This window comes from Lindgomyces ingoldianus (assembly GCF_010093535.1).
Source record: "Lindgomyces ingoldianus strain ATCC 200398 unplaced genomic scaffold BDR25scaffold_19, whole genome shotgun sequence".
NCBI lineage: Eukaryota > Fungi > Ascomycota > Dothideomycetes > Pleosporales > Lindgomycetaceae > Lindgomyces > Lindgomyces ingoldianus.
The window spans coordinates 184366-204971 of record NW_022985180.1 but is presented as its reverse complement, the minus strand read 5'-3'; the positions used below and the strand labels follow the sequence as shown (position 1 = coordinate 204971).

At 45.7% G+C, this 20606-nt stretch overlaps 8 protein-coding genes across 8 annotated transcripts; 5 read left to right on the top strand and 3 right to left on the bottom strand.

Annotated features, from left to right (window-relative positions):
• The first annotated feature begins 917 nt into the window (after nucleotides 1-917).
• Nucleotides 918-2061, top strand: BDR25DRAFT_304203 (uncharacterized protein). The gene has a single exon (XM_033690159.1). The coding sequence runs from the start codon at nucleotides 1100-1102 to the stop codon at nucleotides 1922-1924; it is 825 nt and encodes a 274-aa protein (XP_033546588.1). The 5' UTR covers nucleotides 918-1099; the 3' UTR covers nucleotides 1925-2061.
• A 202-nt stretch (nucleotides 2062-2263) lies between these two features.
• BDR25DRAFT_288131 (uncharacterized protein) lies at nucleotides 2264-4968 on the top strand. The gene is made up of 4 exons (XM_033688372.1): nucleotides 2264-2563; nucleotides 2616-3086; nucleotides 3137-4746; nucleotides 4800-4968. Exons 1-3 carry the CDS (start codon nucleotides 2409-2411, stop codon nucleotides 4653-4655), a joined length of 2145 nt encoding a protein of 714 aa, XP_033546587.1. The 5' UTR covers nucleotides 2264-2408; the 3' UTR covers nucleotides 4656-4746; nucleotides 4800-4968.
• On the bottom strand, nucleotides 4765-5796 carry BDR25DRAFT_39114 (mitochondrial carrier). Its single transcript, XM_033698133.1, has one exon. It carries the CDS (start codon nucleotides 5428-5430, stop codon nucleotides 4873-4875), a length of 558 nt encoding a protein of 185 aa, XP_033546586.1. The 5' UTR covers nucleotides 5431-5796; the 3' UTR covers nucleotides 4765-4872.
• A 405-nt stretch (nucleotides 5797-6201) lies between these two features.
• Nucleotides 6202-8039, top strand: BDR25DRAFT_343454 (3-oxoacid CoA-transferase; the record flags this gene model as incomplete). The annotated part of the gene is made up of 4 exons (XM_033693825.1): nucleotides 6202-6795; nucleotides 6844-7099; nucleotides 7154-7880; nucleotides 7917-8039. Exons 1-4 carry the CDS (start codon nucleotides 6273-6275, stop codon nucleotides 8037-8039), a joined length of 1629 nt encoding a protein of 542 aa, XP_033546585.1. The 5' UTR covers nucleotides 6202-6272.
• Nucleotides 8040-8336: 297 nt separating this feature from the next.
• BDR25DRAFT_334712 (uncharacterized protein) lies at nucleotides 8337-9252 on the bottom strand (the record flags this gene model as incomplete). The annotated part of the gene is made up of 5 exons (XM_033692954.1): nucleotides 8337-8428; nucleotides 8477-8578; nucleotides 8617-8842; nucleotides 8897-9040; nucleotides 9094-9252. The coding sequence occupies 5 exons, from the start codon at nucleotides 9250-9252 to the stop codon at nucleotides 8337-8339; spliced, it is 723 nt and encodes a 240-aa protein (XP_033546584.1).
• Nucleotides 9253-9634: 382 nt separating this feature from the next.
• Nucleotides 9635-11407, top strand: BDR25DRAFT_263091 (MFS general substrate transporter). The gene is made up of 5 exons (XM_033686801.1): nucleotides 9635-9796; nucleotides 9847-10002; nucleotides 10060-10234; nucleotides 10285-11147; nucleotides 11211-11407. Exons 1-5 carry the CDS (start codon nucleotides 9666-9668, stop codon nucleotides 11326-11328), a joined length of 1443 nt encoding a protein of 480 aa, XP_033546583.1. The 5' UTR covers nucleotides 9635-9665; the 3' UTR covers nucleotides 11329-11407.
• Nucleotides 11408-12433: 1026 nt separating this feature from the next.
• BDR25DRAFT_227327 (uncharacterized protein) lies at nucleotides 12434-13084 on the top strand (the record flags this gene model as incomplete). The annotated part of the gene is made up of 2 exons (XM_033685244.1): nucleotides 12434-12606; nucleotides 12730-13084. The coding sequence occupies 2 exons, from the start codon at nucleotides 12434-12436 to the stop codon at nucleotides 13082-13084; spliced, it is 528 nt and encodes a 175-aa protein (XP_033546582.1).
• A 663-nt stretch (nucleotides 13085-13747) lies between these two features.
• BDR25DRAFT_355998 (uncharacterized protein) lies at nucleotides 13748-14531 on the bottom strand (the record flags this gene model as incomplete). The annotated part of the gene is made up of 4 exons (XM_033695555.1): nucleotides 13748-13835; nucleotides 13868-14337; nucleotides 14363-14418; nucleotides 14507-14531. The coding sequence occupies 4 exons, from the start codon at nucleotides 14529-14531 to the stop codon at nucleotides 13748-13750; spliced, it is 639 nt and encodes a 212-aa protein (XP_033546581.1).
• Nucleotides 14532-20606: the final 6075 nt, after the last annotated feature.

The following is a 20606-nucleotide window of genomic DNA, read 5'->3' as shown; positions in this document are numbered from 1 at the left end:
CTCTGCAGACCTTTCCAATTCCCATCTGGAGGTGTGGTGATCAAAATACAAATCGAAAGTTCCTCTCCATTGACGCCCATCTTGTCCCCGAAGCATGCCATAGCAGGTAGTGCAGATCATTTCAGTGGGAAGGTTGAATCTCGGCTGCGGTACTTTCAAATTCAGTGTATGCAAAGTAAAATAAGGAGTGACGATCCCTAAAGTGAGACGGTTCAGCTTGACGGCGGAGTTTCTATTTCGAGTTACTCTTTCTTGCTTGGCCAGGCTGTATGGGGCCGCACCCGGTGTGACAAAATGACTTATTTCTGTTTTTACCCTTCGAGGCGTATTGGGGAGGATGCAGGCGCAAGTTTCGATAAGGGCGTGTTAAGCCAGTTACAAGACCGAATTATCCTGGACACATCAACGCTTCCATCATTTTAATGGGCATCTTCTCTAAATAGCTCTTCAGTTTCATTTACCTCGCCTAGCCCTGTCAATAAAAACACCTTCAGGCGTGGCGGAATGCGCTCAGTAAGCCACACTATATAGCATTTTTGTTAATGGAATGCAGAACTGCTCAAGAGCGCTCTGGAGCTGCATTAAATTCATAGCTCTTCTGATTTGAATCTGACCCTAAAACAGAGCGCAAAGACCTAGGCGAAAACCATGCTAATGCAAATGTACCATATGCTTGTCTTCAGGCGAATTAAGTGGTAATTTGCTTCATCCTCAAATCCTGATCCGAATTTATCAGCTTTCCGATATTGAGCTTCGAAAAGTAGGTGAAAACCCCAGCGCATAGCTTTTAAGTGAGAGCAAATGATCGCCGATAAGGGGTTCACGTGATGCGCAACTGAGCGAAACCAGTTTGTTGGGCTCCAATGCTGACCACCCAATGCTCCCATGTGCTTGCGCCTCCTTGCTTCGTGCAACATCAGCCTTCTCACACCCCAACAAAGCCTTGTTGGTGTGTCTTTCATGTGTGACTCGCTATCATGAAAGACTCCTTCGCTGGGAAGAGGCATCCAATCATAGTTCAATCAGTCCACTCGTTATCTCTCAACGGATCTCCCACAGTTCCCTCTAGAACCATAACCCGTCACTAAATCTAACCACAATGTCGTCTTTCAAGCTCCAAGACTTTGCTACGGATTCTCCAGAGATCACCGTCTACCTGACTGACGAAGCGAACGAAGCGCAACTGCTATCCTTCCCGGCCTTCAAAGAATGGTTGGCTACGCTCAAGTCATCTTTAGCTCAGCAAAAGTTCTCAGACCATTCGTTTTACAAGGATCGGTATAGTCTCCGCTCTATCAAGATCCAATCCGTTGACTGGTTCGGCCCTCGGATAGGCTTCGTTAAATTAAAGGCCGAAATAAAAAATTCCAGTGGAGAGGAGTTACCCGGTATCGTGTTCCTGCGCGGAGGCAGTGTCGCCGTCCTCATGATCCTGCGTCCGACCGACGCGCGCGATGAGCGCTGGGTGATCATGACAGAGCAACCACGTATCCCGGCCGGCAGCCTGACGTTTATGGAAATTCCAGCAGGTATGATCGATAACACTGAGAGAACATTCAAGGGAGCTGCGGCGAAAGAAATCAAGGAGGAGGTGGGGCTCGAGCTAAGAGAGGACGAGCTCATCGACATGACGAAGTTGGCAATGCAGGGCCATAAGGCACCAGAAACTCTCGAGAGTGCTATGTATCCGAGTCCGGGCGGCTGTGACGAGTATATTGCAATCTTCCTATGGGAGAAAGAGATGGATAGGGTGGAGATCGAGAATCTCAAGGGCAAGTTGACGGGTGAAAGAACGCAGCATGAGAATATCACAGTAAGGCTGCTTGACTACGAGCGGCTGTTGGAAGTTGGGAGCAGGGATGCCAAGACACTGGCTGCCTGGTCGCTGTATGAGTACCTGAAGAGGACGCGGGAATTGCCTTGATTGACAGCTTGCGAAGTCTAGAAAGGGTGCTGGTATTGAACTGTTTCTCTGTGGAGCAGTGTCACAATTTAACAACCACCCTCGAAAGGAAGTGAATGCTTAGAGGAATGGCATATTGAAGCATGAGTCGTACTCTAGGAACGTATGCGATGCTGTACTTTAAAGAATATCGCTATTTTTCCGAAAATGCATTCCGAAGAAAGTCGTTGCTTTCTAGTAGCCGCTAACAATAATGCTAATTAACACTAGCCGGTTTAGGATTCATTAGTCAGCCATGATCGGCAACCGGCCTGGTCGGATCATCCAGCCTTCGGCAAACTATGAACCTTCGTCTACAGTCTCAAACTGCTCAGCGGCAGGCGCACTCGTTCCTAACACTTCATTATGTCTTACAACCCATGCCATTGGAACCCAAAATCCGGCTAAAGGGCAGAAACAGTCTCGCCCTTAAAGAAGCTTACATCGAGGCCACATCAATCCAAACATGACAAGTAAACAAGCGGCATGCTTGAATTGCAGAAAGAGCAAGATCAAATGTAAACGGGGATCTGGGTCTTGGGTTTGCGAGAAATGTCAACATGCTGGAACAGAGTGCATTATTCCAACTTTCCATGTTGGGAGACAGAAGGGTGTAAAGAAGTAAGCATTATGGTCTGCATATGCTCTGTAATGAGGCTCACTGTAGAGCCAGTAAACGTACTGGACTTGAAAGGGCCATATTTCAAATTGAAGAGGCTATCAAGAAGTCAAGATCAGCATCTCTGTCCAACGAAGGGACACTTGAACAGCTACAACATCTCCTCGATAATGCTCGGAGGGAGATACCAGAAACAGAAGATACAGCTTCATCTGGTAGCATAGCACTTACCACCGAAAGATATGGAGCTCCTCAATCAAGCGATGACCAACTCGCCTTAGATGACGCCGAGAACCCCCTCCAACTCCTTGCCCGTGCTTCTGACCTACGGTTAACGTCCCCCCAGTCTGCCGAGATCAGCGCCTCAACCCCATCTAGCCGCTATTATGGAAGCGAGAGAGATGAAAGATCTGATATTCATCGATTCTTCCTCCCCATGAAAGCAAGCTTCGATTCCGGGCCGGAGTTAGACCCAATCGATATTGGACTAGTAACGATGGAAGAGGCGAAGGCTCTGCTAGCATTGTAACAGTATCCTTCCCCATCATTGCCGTCGCATATATTAACTTCACTAGCTTTCATGAGAAACTTGCCCATACTCGGTGGGGTCTTGATCCTTTGGTGCACACTCCCTCATTCGTACGACGACGCTCATCCTTCCTCTTTACGTCTTTACTGACAGCTTCTGCACTGTTTCTACCGTCGACGGCCGCACTGGCCAAGAGACTTCTGTTTCACCGCAAATTTCTCGCACAGCAGGTGGTCACTAAAAGGTTCCGTTCAGTCGAGATCGTCCTAGCATTCCTAGTTAACATTCCTTGGATGCATCCTGGCACTCACTCCGCCGACGATGACACCGGCCTCTATATTTCCGTTGCGTTAAGCATCGCACTCGATCTGTCATTGGACAAGATCGTGACACCTTCCTGGTCCTTTGATCAAGATCTTTTGAAAAGAATCCCGAAATCAAATTGCATCGATGCCCGAAAAGCCCTGGCAATGGATGGGTTTGAAGACGTAGATGCGCGATCTGAATGGGGCCAGCGGCTATTACGCCGAAGAGAAAGGGTCTGGATTTCGCTCTTTGTACTCGAGCGTGGCGTCTGTCTTGCGCGGGGACGTAGTTACAGCGTTCCGATTACGCCCTTAATTAAACATAGCGACCGATGGCACTCTGATGGAGTTTCTGATTCACACGACGGCTCCCTCATATCCATGGCTGTTTTGCGTCGAGATCTCGATGACCTCTTCAGCGCCGTTCGATCAAAATGCGACAGCTATAGGGTTATTGATGTTGGCTCAAAGGTCGCAGGAGAGATCAAAGCAACCATTGAAAACTTCTATGATCGGTGGCTTGCAACATGGACCGTGGCAATAGGCGAAGGTGAACAGAAAACACTCCCGCCTTACGTTGAGATCCTCGTCACACACACTCGCCTCTCCACCTACAGCGGTGTCATCAACCACCCGACGGCGCCCTTAGAGGTCAAACGTTTATTCAGGGCTTCCGCATTGTCGTCAGCGCTGAATGTAATGAGGGCGGCTATCCAAGGAGAAGCCCGTTTGAAGTCGATGCCGAACAACACCGCCATCATGATATGCTTTGCTGCGTGTGTCTCACTGAATCTAAGCACATCATCGCCAGGTGGAAGTCATAACCTTGCGCCGAGCGTGCGAAATCTAATCGAAGAGACTGCAGCCGTTCTAGAGCGCATTGGAAACACGCCACCCCACAGAAACGGGACTTCAGTACTATATGGAAAATACCTACGAGAGCTCGTTAAACAAGCCCCATTGCTGCTGAATCCTCCTCTACCAGCTCCAACACCCGTGGCTCCACAGCCGGTCGCTGCGGAAACCTCAGTATTAGATACTCCGATAAATTCTATCCACCCATTTCCTCAGCCACAGTACCCTCTGCCGAATCCGTGGGGAGAGCCATTGCAGTTCTCCGCTATGTCTGGCAACGAAGTCATCGAGACTGTTATGAATGCGGGAGACTTTGACGCAGCTCTGCTAGATTTCCCAGTGGAAGATGCTAATGCATTCACGTGGATGGACTGGATGAATCCCCCAGAGTTTGGATTTCAGTGAACCGCTTCAAGTCCCCCGAAACCACCCAGATTTCTTCTTGCACAAGGCGGAAGTACGAGATGTTTTAAACACCTCAGCCATCTTCTCCGAGGTAAATTTGCCCTCTCGCTGAAAAGTAGCTAGCAAAGTTAATGTCCGCTGAAGGGAATCTGCAAGCGGTGCTTCTAAGCCTCGATGTTCCAAATATACATCCTGGATACTAGACGCTGGTTATCTACTACTGAACGAAGAATGCTTTTAGCTTCCCTATGAAAACAAACATCAATACCGTATTTGGCGCCAGTCTAAGCCACGCCGGTGTCCAACCTTTCATCAGAAATCTAAGACTCTCTTTTCTCATCGTCTCGACCACATACTGCAATAACGAAACCTGCTTTATCCCTTGAATGCTTGATGCACTCTGAAACCTACTCTTTAGGACATCCACTGGAGCGCACACGGTGGTAGCAACCGTTCCTGCTATAACGCTCACAGCCACGTGCGTTCCAATGTTATCCTCAAATACCAGTTGTTTCATCAGCTGCCGCTTAGCCTCTGCATATGTTGCGATTTGAGAAACGTTCATTAGCACGCTTCGGGCCATGCTCGGCCCAAGTCCTTGAGAATATGCACCCGAACCATCTTCACACCCGATTCGAATTCGTGCGTCAATTATACTCCGGTATGCGCATCGTTCAGTGAGTGGCTTTGTGCAATCTTCACACATTCGAACTAGGACGACTTCGGCGGGGTTTCTAACTAAACCAGCAGTCCGTGGAAGGCCTAGACTTATCATTGAGATGGTAAGGTTGTAAGGTTTCGTAAGAAGGCCTAATAGAGGGTGAAACGTGTAGTGGAGTAAGTCGACTGGCGGAGTGTCGAACGCGATAGCCCGATCCACAGTGAGAGGATTCCATTACGGGCCGCGAAAGAATAGATAGTGTGTAGAAGGGGCAGGCGAGAAGAAATGACTTGCATCCGATATTCCGTTTGGGCGAGGGGGTGGGTAAAGGATGCTGATATTGATGCAGCTGTCCCTCTGGTAATGGACGTGAGCATGCTTTTGCTTGCTCAAGAAATTGTACAGGACTTACGCAAGGCAAAAATGGTTACTTACTTTTCTTTCGCCACGTTATCTGTGGATGCTGCACACTTATTTCAGGAAGGGCCAGTGCAGCCATGGTAAGAAACGTTGCTCAAAAAGTAGAGAAATATCATACAAATACTTGGACCTGTTGAGAATACTGAGAATGCTATTCTGATTATAACAAAAGCGGTATGATATCTGGTTGTCTGTGAGCAAGATTTGGCTTCACAACACTGGTCACCACGTCAGCGTTAAATTTACTACTGAATCATTCCAATCTCGGTATCTTGGAAATGAACTATCCCCCTCACGTGCAGCGTTCTAGTGTGCGCCTCTCGGTATCATTCCGATAAACAGATGCTACCTCCGAACCGCCTTCATCCACCCCGCCTCGGGTATTTTTCTGACTCCGAACGTCAGGAACCTCTTCGGTTTACTCACTTGCGTTATGGAAACATTTCAATTCCCCGCGGCTATGTCCGACAATTTCCGGAATCTCTTCGTCCGATAGGCAAGCATTTTTCTTTTAAGTCACTGGTCTTCCCCGATCTATGGGCACAGACGTGGCGCCAATCGCCATGGACACCCTTTCGAGTTCCTCGCGTCTTCTCTTGTGTACACTATCATCAAAGACGTGTCCCCGCCGAACATTCCCTGTTAAATGGCGAGCCGCACACAGTACCAATAAGCCATCGCTATTTTCAAGACAGAAAAGACATTACAGCGCGCCAATTTCAAAAGCCCCCGTAATCGACCGGTCAAAATCGAAACTCCTCAAGTCTGCTGACGAAGCCGTCTCTGACCTCCAACCCGGCTCTACGATCCTAAGTGCAGGTTTCGGTCTCTGTGGTGTCGCAGAAACACTCATTCACGCAATTAAGAATCGAGGCGTGGAATCATTACACTCTTTAACTGCTGTCTCTAACAATGCTGGCGTTGAAGGAGTTGGCGGCTTATCGCTTCTCACGAAAACCGAACAAGTGAATAAACTGATTATTAGCTTTTTGGGGAATAATAAGGCACTGGAGAAGAAGTACTTGACCGGGAATATTACAATTGAGCTTTGCCCGCAAGGTGGGATAATCCTAACATAGCGGGACACGCCTGCTGACAGTTTAACAGGGACTTTGGCTGAGAGAATCAGGGCTGGTGGGGCCGGTATTCCGGCCTTTTATACACCCACGGCTGTCAATACGCTATTGCAGGATGGCAAGATCCCGGCGCAATTCGATAACGAGGGGAACGTAGTTGGATATGGGACGCCACGAGAAACGAGGGAGTTCAATGGGAGAATGTATCTTATGGAAACGGCTTTGACCGGTGATGTTGCTATTCTACGGGCATGGAAGGCTGATGAAGCAGGCAACTGCTGCTTTAGGCAAGTAGCGCTTTGAAGGAGACAAACTTGAAATAGATACTAAGGGCATTACAGGTACACGACCAAAGCATTCGGACCCATCATGGCGAAAGCAGCACGTCTCACAATCGTTGAAGCGGAGAACATTGTCCCCATCGGCTCGCTTGACCCTAACGACGTCGACTTGCCCGGCATATTTGTTGATCGCATTGTGCCCGCCACTGCCGAGAAACACATCGAAATCAAGAAGCTTCGCGATCCTCTTGAATCTCGGAAGAACACTGAACCCAACGAGGCAGTTGTGAGAAGAAACCGCATCGCAAGACGTGCAGCGAAAGAACTCAAACACGGATACTATGTCAACCTAGGTGTCGGCATTCCCACATCTGCTGCAGCTTTCGTACCCTCAGGCACAAAAGTGTGGTTACAAAGTGAGAACGGAATCCTCGGCATGGGCCCACATCCAACTGAAGACGAAGTCGACCCCGATATTGTCAATGCAGGCAAAGAGACTGTCACGCTTCTCCCTGGCGCTTCCACCTTTGACAGCGCCGAGTCCTTCGGGATGATCAGGGGCGGCCATGTCGATGTGTCCATCCTCGGCGCCCTGCAAGTCAGCGCGTCAGGCGATCTGGCAAACTACATGGTTCCTGGGAAGGTGTTCAAGGGAATGGGTGGCGCGATGGATCTTGTTTCCAATCCGGATGCAACGAAGGTTGTTGTGGCGACGGAGCATGTCGCGAAGAATGGGAGTCCGAAGATTGTACAGAGTTGTAGTTTGCCGCTGACAGGAGCGAACTGTGTAAGTACAATTATTACGGATATGTGCGTTTTCGAGGTGGATAGGGAGAAGGGGGAGTTGTGGTTGACGGAGGTTGCTCCGGGGGTGAGCGTGGAGGATGTGAAGGCGAAAACTGGAGCTAAGTTTACTGTTTTTCCGAAGTTTAAGTCAATGGAGTAGATTTAGAAACGGCATTCACTTTAGTATCTCCAGGGCAGCGCTCATCGAACCATTCCGCGACTTCTTGTCGGAGGTGGCATGAATAGCTAAGCTGATATTGTCTCTTAATTCAGCCCTAGTAGAGTTAGGTTCATGTCTAGATTCGAATTGACGCCGGAACGTCGGTTCTAGTCCTTCTAGATACTCCCATTGCACAAGCATATCTCTAACATTTGCATCTAGGCTCCAATGCGGCAATAACGATCGCTCCGGTGCTATGTAGTTCAAATAAGGGTTGGGATTTCACACATCTCTCGTCTATATTTTTGCTCGGGGTGGAGCGAATGTACTTCCTTGGCTTCCTCCAATGGCCTGGACGATATTACCAACTCTCTCTAGTATCCACATACCTCCCTCATCGCTTACCAACAATCTAACACCTTCTTCATTCTATTCACAGTCCTTCCATGTTCCATCATCAAGCGCCTTTAACATCCCAAAGAGATGGCTTGTAACTTGTGGACCGGCGCCCGTCTGCGCTCTCAGACAAGCGACTGCCTCTGAAGGGTATCACGAGGGGGGTCTGAGAACAACAGACCGTATTCAGAATTGATGATATGAACCGGGAGGTCGGGGTGGGAGTGAGCGAGCTTCTCCACAAGCTTCGTCTCGAAGGGGCGGTAAATTGAGTCCCAGAGCGCGCGGCCACGCCTCTTTATATCACCTGCAGAGGGCGTTCGAGATGGTTGGGTTGTGAGACCTGCGCCTACCTCTTCGGGGAGGCTGCCGCGGAAGGCGTTGAGATAGTTGATGGTACGTGGAACCTACAACACTTAGTAACCTACACTCGAGTTGCATTGGAAAGAGGCCGTTCTGACGCCATTGAACCCGATGCACTTCAGTCTGGCTTCGCGCATCAGCTCCGCGTTCTTAATCGCGTTTGTTACCAGTCGTTCAGCGCTCGCCATGCAGTGGAGTGGCGTCAAGGACTCCGGCGAGCTCATCGTCATGGTTGCAGCCGTCTGTGCCGGTCTTCATCAGCATTCATCGCCTCCTAAACATCATCTCATCTCACCGTCATGGCTAGCCATGTTGGCTGCTCGACTCTGTGCGATGCTGCTTTTCGTGTGATGTTTTCGTATATACTGCCAATTCGCCGAGGAGCCGGCGTTGTCCCCGCCCTCGCGAATGGCGCGTCGATCAACGCCTCTAACGCCCCAAAAAGCTTAGACATGCTTGTCACGATATTCTATGGTCCCTCTCTTCCAAGACTTCAATTCCTCCTCCATGACTTATAGAGCAACAAGAAGACGTTCGGGGAAAAAAAGTTAGAAATGTTGCCAAGTTGGAAATCGTGGCTGGCATTTTCGGTGACAGATCTGGCTCCATGCCGGGGAGATCAACGCCGCCGCTGACACGGGAGCATCAAGTGGTCGCCGCCCATGGGTGCTGATCCTGGAAGACTCGCAGCTTGTGTTCCCCACGGGGTATTCGCCAGCCACCCTTTCGTCCCAAGTCGCTTCTGGACTCAATATATTAAAAAAAGGCCTGGCCGGTCGTACTACCCCATCTCCTCTTCCTTGTTTGCACTTCCCGACATTCCCCACTTCCTTATCTTTAGACTGTGGACGAGTGCAACAGATCATCATGAGTTATTCTCCCAAAGCCATGGCCGACGAGAAGATTGAGCGAAATGGGCCGCTGGACGAGGAGGTAGCGGGTGTGGTCGCACACGGATCTCAGTTGACGCGCCAGGTTCTGTGGAAAATGGACATCAGGTGCACCCTGTTCTGCTGAGCGCCTTCTTTTCCTTTCTGACCATCGATAGAATCTTGCCCATTCTCGCATTGCTCTTTCTATGCTCATTCATCGACCGAACGAATGTTGGGAATGCAAAGATTTTGGGGCTCCAGGCTTCAATTCACATCAATGATCATCAATATGCTATCGGTCTGTGCGTCTTCTATGCAACGTACATCGCCAGGTATGTAAGATGGCTGCTGGGTTGGAGAGAGCTTATCATCTAACTCTACCCTCAAAGCGAACTCCCGAGCAATCTTGTCTTGAAGAAGATGTCGCCAAAGGTCTGGCTTCCTCTCTTGACAGTATTGTGGGGGATCCTCACCATGTGCCTTGGCTTTGTTCGAAACTTCGGGTCGTTCGTGACGGTGAGAGCACTTCTAGGCATGGCAGAAGGTGGTCTCTTGCCAGGAATGGTAACAGCACAATCTTTCCCCAAGTGACGATACTTCTCATACCTTACTAGGTTCTCTATCTCTCCCACTTCTACAAGCGTACGGAGCTGGCCCTGAGAATCGGTATCTTCTACACTGCCGCTTCTTTATCTGGTGCTTTCGGAGGCCTGCTAGCAAGAGGTCTTTCCGCGATTGGACACGCAGGAGGCTTGGATGGATGGAGATGGATCTTCATCATCGAGGGGCTAATTACAGTCGCGTGCGGAGTTCTCAGCTTCTTCGCCCTCCCGAACTCCATTGAAACCGCACGGTTCTTCAACCACGATGAAAAGGCCCACGCGCGCTACAGACTCGAGGAAGCCGCTATCCTCGAAAAGTTCACGTGGTCCGAAGTCCGCCGCGGAGTCTTCAACGTGCAAGTCTGGCTCTCCGCCACCGCCTACTTCGCCATCCTATCCGGTATCTACTCCTTCGGCCTCTTCCTACCAACCATCATCAACAACCTCAAATTCGCGCACGACCCCAACCAAGCACAACTTTGGACCGTCATTCCCTACGCCGTGGCAGCCGTCTTCACAGTCTTCATAGCCGTCCTGTCAGATCGCCTCGCTCTCCGAGGCGTCCTCATGCTCTTCACTCTCCCCATTGCCATCGTCGGATACGCCGTTATTTCTGTAAGCCGCAACCCAAGAGTGCAATACGGGATGACATTCATGATGGCAACGGGCATGTACGCTAGCGTTCCGCCAGTCTTGTCCTGGAACAGCAACAACAGCGCCGGCCACTACAAACGCGCCACAACAAGCGCGCTACAACTGGCCATCGCGAATTCTGGAGGCTTCGTGGCAAGTTTTATATATCCGAAAAAGCAAGCGCCCCAGTTTCATAAGAGTCATACCATAATCCTGGGACTTTTGTGCGCGGCGTGGGTCCTGTGAGTCTTAGATGTCTTTCCTGTTTGGTTGAGGGAGAATTTGTTGCTGACAAGTATGCATAGGATTCTGGCGAATGTGACGTGGTGTAAGAAGATGAATCGGGATAAGGATAATGGGAAGTATGCGCAGTTTGAGGGCTCGGGGGATGATCGAGATCCGAGTTTTAGGATGGTGTTGTAGTGGATTGCTTTACCTTTACGCCCTTTTGGGTTCCGAGTTCTCACTGTAGAGCATTGCACTTCAAGCTATTGGCGCAAGGAACAGGACATCTGCAAGGAGGTAATCAGCTCTGACCGAGCGTGGGTCTTCTTTGACCTGCTTTCTCATACTTGGTCTTGAAGGTGAGTATTTCGTGAAAGCTATGCGGTCTAGGGTGGCAGTAACATGGAATGCTTTCTTTACATACCTTCTCCCAAAGCCCTGAAGCACGATGTAGGTTTCCGAAAGAACCCTTGATGTGAGCTCTACCATAGGCTTTGACATTCCTGGTTAGGGTGTTCACTCCAAGCGATCCTTTTTAAACAGTGCATCGTGGGGAATGCAACACTTTTTCTGTTAAGGCAAGGCCTTCTACCAAAACCTGCTTTAATCTCGATAGATACAAATTCGACATTATAAACCATTCTTCACTAATGCTCTAGGACCATAATATCTCTTCTGCAAAAATCTTACTCACTTCATCGGCACTATTCAACCTACCCGTTTCCACGCTTGACACACTGCACCACATGCCTCCTAGCCTCATAAGAAACTCATTTGAAATCCGAACTAACCTACTCTCCTCAGACCATCTTTCCGGAAACAACAGAGCCGCAACCAGGCTAACGCATCACACCCAACTCCCGTTTCATAGACGTTTCCGGCGAAAAACTCCAAAACGCCGAAACGCAGACCTCACCAACCCCAGTGTTCGGAAATCTCTGTTTACACATCTTGAGATCAACATGGCACGCTCCCGCAACCAGCATTCGTTTGGCCGCAGAATTTGCAAGGAGATACCACGCAAACGCTCGCTGAATGGAGTTGCCGTAAATGCATTTTTTCGGTTCCGGGAGGCACACGGATGAAAGGTGGGATATAGGAGCATTTGAGTGCGCTGGAGTCTGGACTGGGGAGCTAAACTACTATCATTTATAATTTATCATTTATCTTTCTCTCCGTGAGAGCTTCAAGGCAGAGCTGTGCTCTTGCTTTCTTAATTCTTGTAAATATTTCTTTTCGGTTCGTTCTATACAGTACGGCTTTTGTTGATCGATTCGAGCCGTGTCAGAAATAGGAAGTCATTATGAAGTTTTTCATCGTCCTCCTTGTTGCGGGCATCGCAGCTGCATTGCCAGCACCTCAAGAAAACAATGCAGCTAATAGTACAAGCAACGGAAAATGCGATGCAAAGAGGACAGCGCAATTAGTGGGGGGAATTCAAGCCCATCTTAATGTCCAGGACATGGAACTCAAGGGGTGGGTGTGCCTTTCCGTTCCCTCCATTTCCTACGTTCCAACACGAGGTTCCAAACTTTAAGAAGAATTGGGGCCTTGGTTTTCATGAGTTCGCGCGCACACTAACATGGATGCGGGTCCCAGAATCCAAACCCTCCAAAAACTCTCCACCTTCGCCGCCAACGGCACTTCGCGTGCGCCTCCTGGCAACACAACCTCGAACTTCGGCCTTGAGCAACAAGCCGTCGTAGCGATCCAGCAAAACGGAATCACTCTGCGCGAAGGGAACCAGAAACTGGCAGCTGAGCTCAACAGCCCGGCTCGCGCGGGCTTGGACCAATTAGCTGCGTCGCAGACCCAGGAAATGGACATGGTGAAGGCGCTGAAAGGAACGGGAGAGGGGGAGATGAGGACTTTGGAAGGCTTGGCAAAGATGGTTATGGATAGTACGAAGTTGAATGAAATGAATTTAGTGATGGCAGAGAGTGCGTGTAAATAGATAGAGGATCGCGAGGGGGTGGCCAAAGGGGTATAAACATGATAAGATTGAACCTTTAATACAAGGTTGCACTATCCCTAAATATGTGCCCTGGCCAGATTACGTGTTGTGCATGCTTTGGTCTCTAAGGGTCGTTCGAACCTCAGAAGCTGGGAAGTCGAGAACGTGGAATCGTTTGGGGGCACGAACCTGTCGAGTCGGCTCTCCTTCATCAATTAAAGCATTATCATCAACTCGAGGATGCGTAAATGCGTTCTAGCAGATAGGAGAAGTGACCGCATCCGTTGTCCCCCAGTGATTGACGAACAGCTCCAACGTTGGGTCTAGTTCTGTAAACAATAGCAAGCTGTTGAGGTGGTTTTTGCTGTAGGTGATGAGCAACTTCTAGGAACAGGTAACATATCATATCCGCCATATTGACGGTTTGTAGGAGGTGCCAATATATAAAAGGTATTTGCTCCTCCAACCCCGCCCCGTCGGCGTCTTATTCTCGTTTCTAGAAGGATCCTTCTTTCGTCGACCTTAGCAGAAGTGAAATACCCCGAGACCTTCTGTTGGGTTGATAAAATCTCCAAGCCTCCATCTCTCTCACATTTTCCAAGCTAACCAACCCTACTTAATTCCACAAAGCCTAGACTCCTAGACATCCTAACTCCCCCTTCCCTAGATTTCGTCTCGCATTTCAACACCCATGATTGGAAGCATGGTAATCGTGTCCGTATCCTCTGCTGACTCACTCGAACTTGCTGAGCTTGCCGTCCCCAACCGTCTCTTCTCCACTACCGTACTTTCCACATGCACGTTTTCAGCGATGAGGTGCCCCGGCCAACGGAGCCGGTAGGTGTTGGCGTTGGAAAGGAAAGCTGGAGAGTGGATGTGGTTCCGTCTGGCCCAATGATGAGTAGCTTCCCGGTGGTTGTTGAGGCTGATACTTGGAGTTCGATGGAATATCTTAGACCATCGGCGCCATCTGGACTTAGGGATATTGTGTGGCGGTTGAAATTTGTTGTCGGGTCGCCGGGGTAAAGGATTTGGGCGTATCCAATTCGGGTGCTGCCGTTAGGGAGAATTGTGAATGATAGACCATTGATATTTTGGATGGATGGGCTGAGTGTAGTCGTTTGTACTAGTGAGATAATAGTCCCAGAAATTACTGCAACTTCACTATTACTAGTGATTATCTGTTGCGATGGATGCAGGTCTCCGATTATAACAATAACCCGCCGAGATAGATCGGTCCATATGGTGATCCGCTAACTGTGGGAATGGATACGAAACTCGTCTGTCTGGATATGATAAGAACACTGCGAGTTGGAGAAATAAATATTGTAGTGCTGTTGAATGGGCTCTGACAGCTAGCTGCTTATGGTATGAGCACTTAAGTAGCAAGAGTAAGAGTGGTGTACAGTGTGCACAGCGTACAAGGTAGGTAAGGTGAGGGCAACATGTTTCTAGTTCTATTACTCTTGCTTTTCCTCTGTACAGAGGAAAAGGGGGATATCTAGATGTTTGCGCACAGAGGTTTGCGCACAAGCATTATGTGACAGAGATACGTGGTCCTGCTTATGCGCGATTGCTTGTATCTAGACTATAATGCTGCTGCTGTGTACAGACACTAGCAACTTTTCTTTTTGTCTAAAGAGTTGCCTTCTGTACGCGTTACCTCCCTTCTGTCTGTGTAGGTCTATCTAATTATATTCTGCCTTTACTCCACCCTATTTGTTAGGACTTGCCTTAGTAATGCTGTATGTTAAGATAGGCTAGTTGCGCTATGTAGATAGCTCTATAAATAGTGTAAAGTGTTTTAGGCTATTATTGTCTAGCCTTTATGCGCTTGCCTTGTAAGTGATTTAGCAGTGTACAAACTGTTTTATGCAGGGTTTTGTGCTAGAATAGTGTAGGATCTTTGCGTAGGCAGGTGCGTAGGGAGGTGTATATAATAAGGTCTCCCCTCCTCCTTTACCTTCTCTTCTTTATCCTTTACTTTCTAAGCCCTATTGTACAATTCCCTGGCTCTTTTCTCTTTTTGTACAGTGCTGGCAGTAACAGATCCTTATAATAAGAAAGATAAGTGCGTACAATACAAAAAAAAAACAAAACAAAGGGAAATAGGCCTTATACAAAGGCGTTGTTAGTCTAGTTAGTCTAAGGCATCTTTGCGCACAGGATCTAGCCGGTCCACAGATGCTTCTATCTAGACAGAGAGGCAGTTAGTTAGGACTAATAATTAAAAAGCCTAGTTTAGTGTTTTCTTTGTATATGCATTTACTAAGTTGTCTTTACTATTAATCTACCTTATCTTAGCAATTTCCCTTTTCTTGTATAATTTACAGAGTGACATAATGTTAATTATAAGTTACTTTTTACTAGTAGTGCCTAGCTTAACAAGGTAATTATATAAAGACCTTAAATCTGTGTAAATTACTACTAAAATTAGTAGCAGTTTAAGCGTTTATATAATTTACTGTAAAGTTATACTAAAAGTAATTACATTATTAAACCTTTTAACTATTCTGTATAGTTTGCTAGCAAGAACACTCCTAGTTACTCTTTTATACTTAGTAGAATTTTAGTGTATAATGTTACCTAGTATTTTAAAGCAGTTACCTTACTCTGTATAGTTTTTATTACTTAATATAATTAAAAATCCTAGCTGTAAGCTAAGGTTCTTATTATTAGTAAATAATCTATCTATAAAAATAAACAGCTTTATATAATTAAGCTGCAATAGTAAGAAAGTAAGACTACACTTACTATTATCTATTTACTATTAAATTTATGTGTTAAGTGTGTTAATGTTGTTATATAAAGGGTTTATAGTTTATGCAGTAATAGAGAAGTTAAATGCTGCCTCTAGTTAACATATAGATGCAATGTATACCTTTTTTGCATATTACTTAACATATTATTATGCAGCATCCTTATTCTCTAAGTTAATTATATAAAAGTAGCTTACTTATTTTTTCTAAGTAAAAACTACTATATTGTGCGTAAGTTTAATTCTTTTACTATTAAACTTAATAAGTTACTTTTCTGCTAAAATAGTCTTACCCTTTATATAAAACTTTACTTTCTATAGTTTCTTTTTTTCTCTTTACACAAAATTTTTTGTTATAATGCTTAAAGTGTTATCTATTTATAAGCTAGTAATACTAAAAGTGTGCTCTTTTTTATTAGTAATTAAGAAGTAGGGGTTGTATAAAGAGATATGCATGCGCAGCTTTTCTTTATAGTAGTTATAGTATGTCTTAAACTAATACAGTCCTAATTTAGCAGCTCTATACAAGGGTTGTACAACCTAGAGTATTATATTTAGTAGAAAGCTCTAGCGCATCTTCTTTAGTAGCTTTGCGTATAGCGTGCGCATAAGCTTATCTATTAATTAAATATATACTTATGTAATATTACATAGTTTAAAATGCATTCTATACATAGCTCTTAGGCTTGCTTTTATAGCTAGAAGTAGTCTCTAGCTTATTCTCTAGATAGTTAGTAACTAGGTAAGAATTTCTCTTTTCTTTTTATCTAAGTAGCTAGCAAACACTAGGCAGGATTTCTTATATAGTTAGGTTGTTTTGCCTTTTACTTTTTATATAAAGCAAAGGTTAAAAATCTAACCTTTATGCCTTATTAAGTTATACACTATAACCTTAAAAGTGCTATTAGTAATTAGAGTGTCTATCTTTATATAGTCTAATTTCTTAAATAGTTTTTTAGGTGTAGTAATTACACTATTTGTATAAAGCTTAATAGATAAGGCCTAATTATCCTTTTTTTTCTAGGTTAGAAATACCTAGTCTAGACTTTATGCAGGTTTCCTTTACTTTTTACTTCTCCTAGTATCTATATCTTCCCTTTGCACTAGTGCAGCATTGCTATCCTAAGAGGCTTAGTTTATAGTAGGCTTTAGTTCTACCTCTATAACATTTTTATAAAGCTGTTTTTTCTTTCTCTTTTTTAGAGAATCTCTTTGTATAGGAATTAGTTTATCTAGGTTGTCTGTTGCAGGTAGGTTGTCTTCTTTCTTTTCTTTATAGTACAGTTTAACCTGCGTACATTAGAGCTTTAGTAGGCTATTTTTCTTTTTAATAATAACATCTCTCTCTTTAATACTCTTAATTTTATATAAGCTAGTCTAGCCTTTCTTCTTCCTCTATGCTATAATCTTTAAGCTAAGGGGGAGGTTAAGAACTTTATGTGTTATAAGGCTATTATAAGTGTTAATTATATAATTAATGTTTACTTTTACATAGTTTTTTTAAAGTATCTTTATTACTTTTTATACTACACTTACTTATGTAATAATATTTAGTAATAGTAAAAAGTCTAAGTTAATTCTTAGGTATGCCCTAAAAACTAGCAGCGTGGGTACTAGACTATGTAGGCTAGCTATGTTGTTTAGAGCCTTAACTGCTATCTATAAAATAGCCTTATTATCTGTACAGTTACCTAGCTTAGTCTTTAAGATGTTAAACACTTGTTAGAAAGGTGTATGCGCGCGCTTAACCTTTTTAACTGCCTAATATGCTTCTATAAGCATCTGCCTATATGTAGCTCCTATAATCTTTGCATAAGCTTAAAAATCCTCTAAAGTAAAGTTTATACTAAGGTTATACATAATATAGTCTAGAGGTCTTTAATAGGTGTTAATCTAGCATTTGCATAGTGCATCTTAGGTATCTTGTGTAGACATAGATTTTAGGAATGTAGCAGCCTAAAATAATATGTTTACATTAATAACATGTAAGACATCCCTATTATTAATTTATATAACATTAATAATAACTTTATAGTTAAAGTAAGTGTTATTTTTAATTATAAACTTAAATTTTTATAGGGCCTAGTTATATAATTAGCAGAGGTAGCAGAACTTCTTAATCTCTTCTAGCACTGCAGCATTAATGTTATAGCTAGCGCTAGTTAGCATCTTTTAGAGTCTCTCTATGCAGAGGTGTCTAAATTAGTAGTAGAGGCAGCAGAGTTCTAATTTAGTAAAAAAAGACATAGATTCTTTCTTACTAATATTAAAAAAAAAGTGTCTTTATTTTTATATAATAAGAATAGTAGTTTTATCTTTATGTATAATAACATTTAGAACATTGTTAAAGTATGCTTTAAGTTAGTTAGCATCTGCTAGTAATAGTAGAAATAGTGTTAAAGTCTCTAAGATGTAGTATATAACTAGACTAATTAGGTTCTAGATTTATATAGTACTAATTAATCTTTTTAGTGTCTAGCCTTTAAAGCTAATATCTATTTAGCTAGGTGTCTAATTAATTTCTATACATAAGTTCTCTTATATGTACGCCTTAAGTTAAGACTTACTAATAGTAAAGATCTTTACTGCGCCTATGTCTTATAGTTTACCTTAGTATACTATATAGTATTAGTTGTTAAGAATAAACTGCTTAGCATATTCTCTAAGTTTAATGCTGTAGATGTCCTCTCTTGTTACACAGTATAAATAGGCAGTAAAAGTAAAGTAGTTAATAGCTTTTTTAGTATTCTTACTCTTCTATTCTATTTCCTCTGCATTATGCAAATTATTCTTTTTGTGAGAGGTATTGAGCAGGAAACACAGGTCACAGAGAGGGAATGCAGGATAGGGGGGGTAACGAGAGTAAACCTTAGGGTCGGAGGCAGAGGTACAGAGGCCGAGGAGCCTATATACCCTGTGCCAAGCCCTTAGGGTACTTAGGGGTTGGATAGCTGTAACATAACCGTGACATAGCCTCCCCTCTTCTTAGGGCTCGTCCCGAGACCTAGAAAAGGATAGGTAGTGTCAAATTCTATGTACAAAAGTAGTGTGACTAGCCTCATTAAAAACCTAGGAGGAAAAAAGAGTACATAGTCAGCCACAAAGCTTGCACTGGCCATAGGCGGACCTGCGGTGGTGACCGTACGGGTCACGCCTGGGCAGTACCCATCACTGGTGACTGAACTCCGGAAAACCTCAGTGAGGGAAAACCGTGTCAGGAGAAGTGCAACCAGGTGCTTCAGGTTAAGCCTAGTAGACCTTTAGAGGCTGGATAAAGCAGATAGCCCGCAATTAAACAGCCCGCTTAAATATAAGCAACTTAAGATTGCGACTTTACATCCTCACCATTCAGTCAAGGTCCGCTTTCAAAGGTCCCAAGGTAGTTGATACCCGCAGGCATCAGAGGGCATCCATAGATGTACCGTTCCCGCACCGGGCTATCTCCGCGCGCTGAGCGTTTGAAGATACCATGCAAAGCCTGCATGTGCCCTAGTGTATGGTTACAGCAATCAGATGCCGAACTGGGCGGTGTTCCGCCAGTTCTTTCTCCGTACGCGAAATGCTTGAGGGGAGTTGCTATTCGCTGGGAGCATTGCCATGCTGGTAGTCAGGTGCGAGCGTGGGTGACAGCTCCCCAAGCTGTACGCGTGTTTCCCCACCTCTCTGGCATACCATATTAGGCAGAGAGCTATCGCATGGATAGCAGGACGCTAGGCGTACTCAGCTCGTACGGCACGTGCTCGGTAAGCGCATGGAGCTAGACAGCCTTGCAGTGGCAAGCCCAAATTTGACATTGAGAGCTCTTCCAGCTAGAGGTCAATTGTCAAAGAAGCTAAAGGAGATAGATGACGACACGAACGTCATAGGTAGGACAGGATGCTAACCATGTAGGCTAGCGACATAACAGGTAGACACAGCAACCCGGTGTCGCGGCTCTGCACTGCTACCACAAGGTGGCCAGACCTCGCAGCGACAGTGCTAGATACGTGTAATTGAGGGACGTCAGGCTCAACTTCCAGCGCGACTATGCAAAGCGGGGATTAAGCGCTTTACATCCTTACAAATAAGGTGTTAAGCTTATTGTGAGGGCGTACATTGCCACAGCTATAAGCTCCTGGGCTGGTGAGCATTGCTATAGGGGCTGTACGGCACAGGAGGTTGCACAAGCTGGCGGGCTTAGCAAGAACTGCAAGGCATTGCTTTGCTAGAATACACAAAGGCATATGCGATGGCACCAGGCAGTAATGCTGTACATGCAACTAGACTTAATCAGGCGAGGCCTATTGTCTAATATTGTCTAAATCTCTGTGCAGTGGAGCCGCAGCTCAGTGTAATTGCAAGCCGCAGCTTAAAGCAACTACAATCTAGTAGGGCCTATAGGCTATCCAGTAACAGCCTGTACGCTGTCTAGTACTGGTGCGACTAAGTTGACTTTAATAGGAGATCTCCCTAAGGAGGAACCTCCATGTCCCACCCTTCCTTCTTACCTGCCTTCGCCAAGGTAGGTAGTAGCTCATAGGATAGGGCTAATAGTAGGGATAGTCTACCTATCCCCCTCCTTCTTAGGGCGCGTCCTGAGCCCTTGGAAAGAGGTAGCTAAGGTTGGTTTGAAAAAATTCAGTTGCTAAACCTTGCATAGTTTGCTAGCAAACTAGATGTAGCCCAAAGCTATCTAGGAGGCCTGTAGGCGATCTAGATACGGCCCGGAGGCAAACCAGGTGCGGTCCAAAGCCATCCAGGTATAGGCCGACGGCCATTCGGATA